General features: G+C 27.3%; 1 protein-coding gene across 1 annotated transcript; it reads left to right on the forward strand.

Annotated features, from left to right (window-relative positions):
* Positions 1 to 6,203: 6,203 nt before the first annotated feature.
* Positions 6,204 to 10,913, forward strand: LOC124811489 (uncharacterized). Its single transcript, XM_065806423.1, has 2 exons — positions 6,204 to 6,372; positions 9,411 to 10,913. Exons 1-2 carry the CDS (start codon positions 6,279 to 6,281, stop codon positions 10,706 to 10,708), a joined length of 1,392 nt encoding a protein of 463 aa, XP_065662495.1. The 5' UTR covers positions 6,204 to 6,278; the 3' UTR covers positions 10,709 to 10,913.
* Positions 10,914 to 12,216: the final 1,303 nt, after the last annotated feature.

A 12,216-nucleotide genomic window follows, 5' to 3' on the forward strand; every position in this document is an offset into this window, starting at 1 on the left:
GACACTAATTTCCCTGAAGTTAACTTAAATCTCAAAGCTAAAAGTATTAAATCGCCTTGGATTACAAAGGGTTTGCGTGAGTATTAATTACTTAAAATGTAAAACAAATGAAAATAAAATTATATATAAAAATTACGCTAAACTTTTTGAAAGCCTCAAAAAAAAAAAATTTAAATTTACTAGATAAATAGCAGCAAAAAAAGTACATCTCACCCTTTGCCAAACATGGTTAAACATAATAATGAATTTTTATATGATAAAAGACAATTTACGGAAAAGTTTAATAAATATTTTGTGTCTGTAGGACCAAATCTTGCAAAAAACATTCCTATAGCAAACATCTTAATGATTGATCTGTTTCCCTCTAAACTCTTACTTGAACTCTTTTGAACTATCTTTTAAAGAGTTTGAAATTGCATTTAAAATGTTGAAATCTAACAAAGCAGTCGGCCCTGATGGTATTAACGGCAACATTATTATAAGTTCATTTGATGTATTAAAAGATATACTCTTTAAGATTTTTTCGATATCAATTAAACAGGGAATTTTTCCACAAGCTCTAAAATTAGCAAAAGTCATACCAATATTAAAAGGTGGTGACGTTGAAAATATAAGTAACTATTGTTCAATTTCACTACTTTCTGTATTCTCTAAAGTTTTAGAAATTTTGTACAATAAAATTTATAATCATCTTACTATAAACAATTTATTATACAGCAATCAATATGGATTCCAAAAAACAATTCCACTGAACATGCCATTTTACAATTTACAAGAAATATATCTGACTCATTTGAAAATTCTCAATTTACTTTAGGTGTTTTCATTGACTTGGCAAAAGCTTTTGATACTAATGATCACAAAATTCTGTTTAAAAAGTTGGAGTGGAACGGAATTACTGGAAATATATTAATTTGGCTTAAAAGTTACCTAAATAATCGGAAAAAATTTGTTTATGCAGATGATAATGTATTATCTAATTTGTTAAATTTTTCATGTGGAGGGGTCCTAATATGGATCCTCAAGGATCCATATTAGGACCCCTCCTATTTCTAATATATATTAATGATCTACCAAAAGCTTCTAACCTAATGACAATTATGTTTGCTGATGATTCTAACTTATTTCTTTCTCATAAAAACATTTTTACACTTTTTAGCAACATGAACATTGAACTAGCTAAAATTTCCGAATGGTTTAGATTAAACAAATTATCATTAAATATTGATAAAACTAAATGGATTCTTTTTCATCCTTATGGTAAAAAGCACCAGCTGTCTAGCAACTTACCTTTTCTTTTTATCGATAACATAATTATTAAAAGAGTTCTAGTGACAAGATTTTCAGGTGTATATATCGGTGAAAATCTTAATTGGAAAAGCCACATTGCTAACTTGTGCAATAAAATTTCAAAGAGTATAGGCATTTTATACAAAATAAGAAACTTTCTAGATAAACATACCTTAATTCAGTTAAATTATTCGCTAATTCAATGCCATATTAATTATGCAAACATTGCTTGGGGTAGCACTTATAAAAGTAAATTTAAACATCTCTATCGGCAACAGAAACATGTAGCACGCCCTATAAGCTTCAAGGACCGTTTTGCTCACGCCAAGCTTCTTTTATATGATATCACCCGTTTCTTTTCGTAAACCTATCACCCGTTTCTTTTCGTAACTTATATTTACAAAGAGATAAAAATAAATATATTTTAAGGAGCGATAATTTAATTCGACAACCATTTTCTCAAACTAATTTTGGAAAATTTTTTATTTCATTTCGCGGACCATTTTTATGGAATAGTATAGTTCTAAATACTTCTAAAGATTTTTCTCAAGAATGTAATTTTGATTCTTTTAAACAAAATCTTAAAAAGCTCATTTTTCAACTGATAATATACTAATCTACTTTTAAATTTTAAAATTTTTTGAAAATCCCATATCTATATTAGTATATGTATATATTTAATGTATATTCTTTTTTATTTATTTATTTTATTTTTTTTTATCCACAAGCAATTAGCGGTTTCTCTGTGACAAGACCTGATGGTCTTCTTTGAGTAATCCGCGTTCTTTATATTCATTTCTAATATTTATTTCTTAACGATATCTTGACTTGTTAATTTTTATTATTGTAAAAAAGTTTTGTTTATTTAAATTGTAATAAATATTGTAATAAAGAACAAAAAAAAAAAAAAATATATATATATATATATATATATATATATATATATATATATATATATATATATATATATATATATATATATATATATATATATATAGTTAATCAAAGATATACATAAACAATTTTATTTTATTTCAGATGGTCGTACTACGTTAAAAATGTACCACTATTGAGAGAAAAAATCGAAAACAGCTCCAACATAACTTGGTCAGCATTAAATTCATCACAAGTTAATTCCGTCAAAGTAATTGATCATTCGGCGTTGCTTCCGTTATTCCGTGAATCTTTTAAATGTGCTGATCAAACATGGAATGGATGTGATTAAGGGAGCTGCTGATTTTTTAAATAAAGGTCAAACACCTGTCATTACTTTTGACCAGCCATTGTATTCCTTGACTAGACTGATACAGTGGAGTTGGAAAGAATACTACTGAGAAAAAGCTTTTGTCATTATGATGAGCCACTTTATATCAAAATGACGGCGCTTAAAACAATTGAAGATTGGTTGAAAGATTCCGGGTGGTGTTCTGCTTAAGTTGAAGCAGAGATTTCATCAGCAGCGAAAACTGAATCATACCTTAATACATCACATGTATCAAAAACAAGAACTGCGCAACAGGTAAATTTCTATTTCTATAAAGTCTATTTTTTCATTTTTAGGAAAGGATGAGTTTGATTTTGTGAATTACTAAATATCATTGTTCAAAAAATTTTAAGCTATAAACGCTCTAAGTTAAAAATAATAATTCCGTAATAGGTAACTGCTGCTCTTCATTATTTTGATGAAACAAGCTTATCAAGACTACGTGATTCGAAATCAAAGATTTCAAAAACCTTTTCATGATTGGAGAGAAGATTGTGAACAGGTTTATCCCAATTTAGATTTTGGTCAATAATAAATAGACTTGAGCTGGTATATATCACCTTTTGTGCAATCAGTGAGGACTGGAAATTTTGATTCTTATAGGCAGTGCATTCGACAACTGCTACCTTGGTTTTTGGCACTGGACCATACGCATTACTAGCACTGGTTATCCGTACATTTAGCAGATATGATTCACCTGAATGAAATGAATCCAGAAATTGTAAGACTATTTTAGAACGGCATGTTTGTTGTAAACAAAACAAAGAAAAGTTTTTCTTTAATTGGGTTAGACCATGCAGGTGAGCAAAATAACAAATGCGTCAAAGGAAAACGAGGGTTTTTTTATAACAAAAACAATAAAAAAATTGATTCAAGTTGTTTTGATAATAACTTTTTCTTATTTATAGGTAAAATAAACAATGCATTAAAAATAAAAATTTTTAAACTTTATAAAGGTGCAATAGGATTGACTGAAGATTCCAAGAACTACTCCGCTGGATGATTTGTGGACCTGAGTTACCTTGATGCGTAAGTGAATTTTTACCATACAATCAAAGTTACCATACGCAAAAAATAATGAAGATGATTTCGAGGAAAATGAGCAAAATAAAAGTCATCAAAACTGGTTTGCGTCTCAAGTTACGAATTTAGTTGATGTAATTTCAAATATGGGTAATCCACTTAAAGAAGAAAGCCTAGATCTTCTGGTGCTTAATACCCATGATATCAAAGACAAAGAAGTGGTAAATAATGTTAATTCAATTGAAAATTTTGGAGAAAAAAATTCAACCATTTTTTCCGAACCAGAATAAAGGAATATCTTCAATCCAATAAAACAAAATAAGCTGCCACTTTTTAGTTACGTCAATACAAGAAGGAAGTTAAAAAATCAATCGCAAATATCTGTGCTCAAAAAGAACAATTATTTTCGCAACTGTAAATTTCCTGCCAGATCCGAAATGGTAACCTTAACGAGTTTTTTGCTCATGAAAACCACACTTTTTCACCGTCTCTTTCAAAAGATTGACTGTTACGCAGTGAAAATAAATCATATTTTTTAACTTGTTTCGATGATTTCCACAGCGCACTTAAAGATAAACCATTAGTTGAACGTTTGATTATTGATCAAGCTGTAGTTATAAATATTTTATCACCCAAGAATTGTAAAACTTTAAAAGATTATTTAACCTAGGTATTCAAGAAATTCATTTTTGAACTGTTGCATTTGTATGCAAAATAATCAGCAAGTTTCAAAAGAGGATAAGATATTCGTTGTTGTGTGTTGCTTGAATCAAAGATTCCAAGTAATTGGTAGTCATTTCTTCGCGTCAATCAGAAAAAAAACGAATTATTTAAGTTCCTTTCAGTCCAAGTATCTTGTCTTCAAACAGATAGATTGATTGTTGTGACCAACAAATCCAATCTTGAGCTTTGTAAACATGAAGAAGCAGACAATCGTATATTTCTTCACACATATGATGCTGCTATAAATAGTGGATTCAAAAAACTCATGATCAGAACTGTAGATACTGATGTTGTTTCATTGGTAAAACTTATTTTTTATACTTTAGATTATCTTTAAGTCAGAAAAAATTTCATGTCATGAAAAAATTTTATTAAAAATCACATAATCAAAGTTCTCTAATTTTAGCTTTAGGACTTTTTCATGAGCTACATTTAGAAGAATTATGGATATGGTTTGGTACTGGCGAAAACCAACGCTTCATTTCACTGCACAATCTTGTAAAATGTCTTGGTCCAAAACAGAAATGTTTACCTCTATTTCATGCAATTACAAGTTGCAATCAAGTTTCATTTTTTGCTGGAAAAAAGAAAAAACTTTCCTAGAAAACTTGGGGAAAATTTGAAGATCTCACTAACACCTTGTAATCATTTTCCAATTGTCCCTCAGAGGAAGATATCATCAGTACTTTCCACTTAATTAAAAGATTTGTTATACTACTATATGACCCTACAAGTTCTTACAGTAGTGTAAATGAATACAGAATATACTTATTTTCAAAAAAAGGACGTTTACCAGACGCCATACCCCTAAGCAAGACGCTTTGCAGCTGCATATCTCTAGAGCTGTTTACCAGGCTTCGTATTGCTGGGTACAATCATTGTGTAAGAATCCATCATTGTCTAAATCCATGTGAGTGGGGTTGGATTATGGAAGGCAATATTTACAGACGTTACGGATGTTTGGACGACAATTCCAAAATGTGCAATGAACTTGTTTTTAAAGTTTATTTAAAATTTTGGCGGATAACTTTTGATCTATTACATTGTGTTTTTACCCGGTGGTGTCATGTAAAAAATAAAAGTGCCGGAACGGTCGAAAAGAAAAAATATATATAAATATATATATATATATATATGTAAATATATATATATATATATATAAATATATATAATAATACATCCAAATGTAATTCCAATTAATCTGCTTAGTGATAATTATCTAATCAAATCTGATAGTTATGGTCATACAGATACAAACAAAATATTAGGACCTTAAAATAAACTTTCAAATTGATAAAAGTTAATACTGTTTATAAATGTTTTTTCTTTTTGTTATATCCATTGAAGTTTATATACAATATTAAATTATAATTTAAAAGTAATAAATTTACAATAAAAATGCATTTAAAAATTAGTTGGAAACATGAATTGAAAAACAGGTTAAACTTGCAACATGGTTTGTCTTTGTACCTGATTTAACACAAAATAAGCAATATAAACCTGTCTTTAAAAAAAATTGAGTTTAAAGCAATATAAACCTATATTTAAAAAAAATTGAGTTTAAAGCAGCAATTTATTACTAGTTTCAATGCACTGACAATTATTTGTTTCGTGACTGTAATAACTTTTAACCTTTTTCTCTATTTTAGTATTCTATAAAAGCATTTTTTTAAATGCTTTTTTAATCTTCAAATAAAATGCAATTGTATTTTATTCGAACTACTTTTAAAAATATTTGGCAGAAAAAAGTTTTTATTTCTCAATCAAAGCTAATTTATACTTTTTGTATGTATTTTACGCACTATAAATTTTCTTCACTTCTTTTATAATTATCCATTTCGATAAGCATTTTTGTTTAATGATTTCCTGGTATTGTCTGCAGTGCAGTTAAACCAGATAAAAGTTTAATAAAATTTGTTTTCGTTTTCTCAATATTTTAGTAAACAAACGAAGACTAGTTTTTTGAATAACCGCTGATATGTTTCAAGAAGAAGTAAAAGAAAAGTGGGAAAACTTATATTTAAGGCAGTATGAACAAAAAGTTTCATTCCAGAATTTAACTTTGTTAGAAGGTACGTTTCATACAATTTTTCAACGAGTATACCGTTGGCTATTAACAAAACTTTTTTTATAAAAGTGCTGGCATAAATAACTTTCATATTTTATACTTTTAATTGAAAGCTTATATTAAAGAAAAAACTAAAAAAAATATTTTCTAAGGCGTAAAAATTATATTTGAATATATAAAAGCAATTAATAATTTAGTAATAAATGTTTTTTAACAGTTTCTTTAGTCTGTTAATTTTATATACGTATTTGGGGAATTCCATCCACAATCGAATGGAATTTTCCATTCGATTGCGCGTGCAAATTTAATACTTTTTGAATCTGTTGTTCTCCTCTTTATGTAGATGGGATATGGGCATTTAAATTTCTGTACGTGATTTTTTATTTTCTTTATTTTTACAATAAGAAGCTGGGACTTATAGCAATATGTTTACTATTATGATTTTCTTAAAGTACAGCTAGAACAAAAACATTTTTTTTTAATTTTAGGCTACCTGAATGTTTAAATATGTGTTTTTTAACCATTTTACTTTTTTGTGTGTTGCAATAGTTTGTGAAAAATATACAATAATTTTTTAAACGTTATATCATAGCTAGAAATATTTGATGGCTACTAATTTCTATCGAAAATATATTAAATATGGTAGAAATATAATATTTGACTTGAAATACTCACAAGCAATTTATTTTCTTAAAAATAACTACATGAAAGCGACAAATTCGAAACTTCCGTGCGTGACTACCTTTTTAAATAATATTCAAAATATTATTTTAAAAAAAGGAACTTAAACTTAATTTTCCGAGGAATTAAAGTTTATTTACCTAGTTAATAAAATTTGGTTTTTTTTATGTTTCATGCGTGATTCCGCTTTAAACTTAATTTATTCTTTGATAAAATTACTAATAAATACCATTTTTTGTTTACAAAATATTTATATAGGTTATAGGTTTAAAATATTTATATAGGTTGGAATTAAATTAGAGTAAATTGGAGATTTTGTTATTTGAAAATATTAGACAAAACATTCACAAGTTTCTGGGAATGATTTTTTGGAAATGCCCATATGTAGATGAAAAATTAGAAAATAATCCTCGAACTCTTAATAAAATAAGGTCTTTATTGAAAAGTAACTTAGTACTAAAAGTTTCTTATAGTTTTAGGATTTCTAACAGTGAAGGTTTGGGGGGGGAGAGGGTATGGGGGTATGCATCATCACTCCCCTACCATAATCTGAAAGTCCTAAAATATCTTAGAAATTGAGGAACTTTTTTTTTTTTGTTGAAATATTTTTGCACAAAATGCAAAAATATTTAACACAATATTTAATTTACCTAAGTAGAACTCTGTTTTATTTAACCTAATTTATATTACTTGTTTTATTTAACCTAAGCAACGGTTTTGTTTTTATTATTCCAATGTAAAATTTTTAATTATTTAACTTAAGAAATAGTTTTCTTATTAAGCCTAAGTAACACTTTCTTTTATTTTTGTTTGTTTTATATAGCCTGTGTAACATTTTTTTTTTTTGTACAAAACATAACAATTTATTTAACTTAGCCTAAGTAAAAAGATTTTTTATTCAGCCAAAGTGAGTTTTTTATTTAGCCTGAGTAACATTTTTATTATAAGATAACTTTTTTTATTAACTTTTTTGAATTCCTTTCAATTTTTTGTCTATATTTTACTTTTTCACTTATTCAACAGTAAAAAAAAATCTGAAAAAAGTATTTGTGGTTCTTTAAGTTAAAATTTTTAGTTCGTAAAAAATCTGAAAAAAGTATTTGTGGTTCTTTAAGTTAAAATTTTTAGTTCGTAAAAAATCGCATTTAACTAGTTTGCAATTTGCGGTTTGCGTTTAACCTTTCAAAGTTTACGTTGAAATCAACAGTGTATGTATAGAACTTGCGGTTAACAGAATTCATTTTTAATTATTTAGAATATAATAATAGATATCATTGCTTTTAACTTTATGTTGTTAACAGTAAATTCTCAAATAAAATAACCACAGTTGTTATTTTATTACAGCAAAAAAGTTTTTATTACATAATAGCTATATAAAACGATGCAACATATAATAACAAAAAATAACGAGATAAATAATCTTGTACTTAAAATGATAATAAAGTTTGTAAGTTGATGTATGTACATTCAGAGGCGATTTTACGGGGGAAGGGGTGTGCGTGAAGGGGGGGGGGGTGTTACAGTCAATTTTTTTAACGAATTTAGTCGGCTAGTCTGGTATTTGACACAATTCAGTCGAGTAAATTTTAGTTTTGAGGACTTTTTTTTTTTTTCCTAAGAAGCCAGTCGGTACTTTTTAAGGATTCACCGCCCCCCTCCCCCTCATTTTATTTGTAGAATCGCCTTAGTGTACATTTAATTTCATCTATACTTATTATCAGTAAATGTACGTCATTTCATATACGTTGCGAACAAAGCGTTATTGTTTAAATATTTAAATCATTAAAATGTACGCGGTTTTTTTATTTTTTTAGTTAGCGGAAGTTTTATTTTTCAGTTCGCAAAAAAGTTTCAACTTTACTTCTTAAGCAATAAAATTTTCATAGAAGGATGGTGTAATGACGGGCTTAATTGTTGAGGGTTTGACCACTCTTACCAAAATAATCTTTTAAATTTGATCGCAAAAAAAAGTACCTTTTTATTATATCTAACAACTTTATTTAAATAATCTGTGTTGCCAAATGATAGTGTTGTCAGATGACATTATAGAACGCCAATTTGGCATTATTTTGGCTCTTGGCATTGTGGCATTAGAAGTTTTTGCATATGGCAAAGTATTTGCTTCTACAGAAATTACATTTTGATTACATTTATTTGAGTAACACATCAGTTTATTGAATGTATACAATTAAGTTGATGTACTATTTTGAACAATTATGCTTTGTTATTATTCTGATTCAATTTGATTATCAATAATCAATGGAGATAATTAATTTTACGACTCATTTTGCATTTTACTATAATATTATAATTTATGCGTGTATTGCGGTATTGTTTTATATACTTGTGATATATTTATAGGCCTACTCTTTGCTCAGCTAAAGATAAGTATAACACCAACAATGATTAATGGAGAAGATTCGATAAGTGACCAACCAGTTTTAAATAATTTTTCTTTTACCACTAACATGACTGTTAATAGAATTATTGAACACAATACTAAACTTGTTATTAATGATTTTACACATAAGTATGACAAAATTGATATTACTTATGGTAACAATATCTACGAGGAAAAAAAAGTTGATGAAAGCGATGACGAGTTATACGCAACAATACCTTTCACATTTAAAGCTAATTCAACAAATTGTTTAATAGACCAATGGAGCAGTCAATCATTAAGTAGCCGACTAAAAAAAGCATTTAGTTTTAATGGTAACAGAGCCGATGTGGCGCCAAAAATTCCACCGCCACGTAAAGCAAGCGACCAACCCATTAAAAACAGGGTATCAATTCCGGAAGTTAAACTTAACGCACATAAAGAAAATGGCTACACATTCAGAGGTACTTTGAGCAATTTAAAACGCAGTTGTTCAAAATTGCTAATATCGAGCACATCTAATAACAAAACCAAGACTAATAATCAGACTCGTTTGTCTAGTAAAAATACATTAAAATATAATAATGAGACTGTTAACAAACTGTTTACTGAGAAATATTTAAAAAAGATAGAGACCAAAAGTTCAATAAAAACTCGTAGAATAAGTCAAACAACAGTGAGAAAATCTAATAGTAACAACAAACAAAGGAACTCTTACAGTTCGAGTGTTAAAAAAAGCACTTCAAGTTGTTCAAGTTTTTTAAACCAAAAAAAGAACAACACTAGGTGTAAAAGCTTGAAGACCAAAAATAAATACCACGCAAGCATTTCATTAAAACTTACTAAAAGGAGTTATCAAATCCTCACATCGCATTCCGATCTCTCAACAGATAATAGCGTTATGAGCTTAAACTATTGTCAAACAGATAGCGAATATAGAGAACGCAGTATAAACCACCAGTTAAAAGAAAAATTCAAAAAAAGTGTTTTACCAAGCAATATTGATAAAGAAACCACCACATTAAATAAAAAGACAACAGCTGAAGAGAAATGTTGCGATGTACAATTTTCACAAAATCCATCGAATATTTATTTAAAACCTATTTACTGCGAACTACTGAGTACAACTAACGACCCTAACTTTGCTAGAAACATAAAAGGTAAAAAAACCCTTCTTCAAATGGCTATAGACTCAAATTTGTATAAACAAGAGGAAGTCAAGCTTGAAACTATCGCATTTGATATTCACCAGCCTTTGCCAACCATACCCATAATATAAACCATACATTTAATTGCAATCCTGCATACAGAATTTGTTTAAATAAAGTCGAAAAAAGAATAATTTAAAAATTTAAAAATATATAGACTGTTTTCTATGTAAAAATATACAAAAATAAGTCTGTTTTATTAGTAATTTTTTTAATTATAAACGTAGATTTTATTTTAAAAAATCTGTCGCATTAATTTTAACTTTTTTATATATGATTTTTTTTTTTATCTAATCCTATAAGCTAACTTTCTATAAAACTCTAGTGTTTCTTTTTAGATATAAATTTTTAAAAATAGTTGTATGCTGCCTTAAGAAGCTTGAGACATTTTTTAAATATAAAGATTAGATAATTTTGAATTAAAATTTGAATTTAACCAAATAATTTTATAATTTAGTCAAAATTTTGACAATTTTATAGTTTTAGTTTTGAGAACTTTTTGCTGTTTTATTTTTGGCAGTTTTCTTAGAATATAATTTTGTATAATATTTGAGATTTTTATTCTTTTATTTCATCTGACTATAAGTTATAAATTTGTTTATATTTTTATGTAAGTTATAAATTTACTTTATACATTTGTTACTTACCTAAGTTGTTTTTATACTAATTGTTTAATAACTTGAAAAAAAATGCAACAAATAATTGGATAAAAAGTTGTCATCCTTCAGACAGATTCAACGAGTTTTTTTTAAAAGTTTTTGACAACAGAGTTTTTTTTCAGTAAGATCTTAGACCGCCATTCTCCAAAATTAGTCTGTCTCACTCCTTATTTGTTGTAATACTCAATACGTAATTTTTCAAAAATTAGATCGAAAAAAAGAGATCGTTAAAGTGACAAAAACACAAAACCATGCTGTCAAAAAATTATAATAATACGAAATTCGCATTAAATGGCTGTTATTTCCAGATTTTTTTGTTTCATTATATTTAAAATACAATCAGCAAGTAGAGGAGAGTGGGGAAACGTACTCCCAAAAGTGTTTTTTGAGAGATGAAGTGCGACAAAGAAAATTAATTGATTTCTCACTTTTGTTATCACTTTTCTCATTTCTTTTGTGTAATTACATATCTGTTTATTGAATATCGGTATACGAACATTTTTCAGAAAGTTTCATTTAAATTATTCGTTAACAATTATTCGTTTAAAATATTCGTTTAAATTATTTGTAATGTAAGAACATATTCCGATACCAATTTATGTAACAAATATATATTCGTTGGGCAAATTTGTTTTACAAATGTATATACGTTGAACAAAATTGTTTAACAAATATATGGAAACAAATATATTTGCTTAAACTTTTCAAATATTAAAATGTTGTTGAAATTTTATACAAATATCATTTAAGAGTCAAAAGTGTCACCTTTGATGTGAAAGTTTATAAAAGGTAGACTTTTCCTACTTTTTTATTAGGGTCCAGAGAGATTTTTCAGTTTTTTTTTAAATTTCCGGTCTTTTGTAGTTATAATTATTATCGTTACTTAATTGTAAGTAATAATTATAACAACAGTTCTTTTC

Source organism: Hydra vulgaris, chromosome 09 (assembly GCF_038396675.1).
Source record: "Hydra vulgaris chromosome 09, alternate assembly HydraT2T_AEP".
NCBI classification, from domain to species: domain Eukaryota; kingdom Metazoa; phylum Cnidaria; class Hydrozoa; order Anthoathecata; family Hydridae; genus Hydra; species Hydra vulgaris.

What these genes read in the sequence shown, in the direction of transcription:
- LOC124811489 (XM_065806423.1), top strand. Translation starts at nt 6,279, where the DNA reads ATGTTTCAAGAAGAAGTAAAAGAAAAGTGGGAAAACTTATATTTAAGG. An exon ending in GAATTTAACTTTGTTAGAAG is followed by an intron (nt 6,373 to 9,410) that starts GTACGTTTCATA and finishes ATATATTTATAG; the next exon opens with GCCTACTCTTTGCTCAGCTA.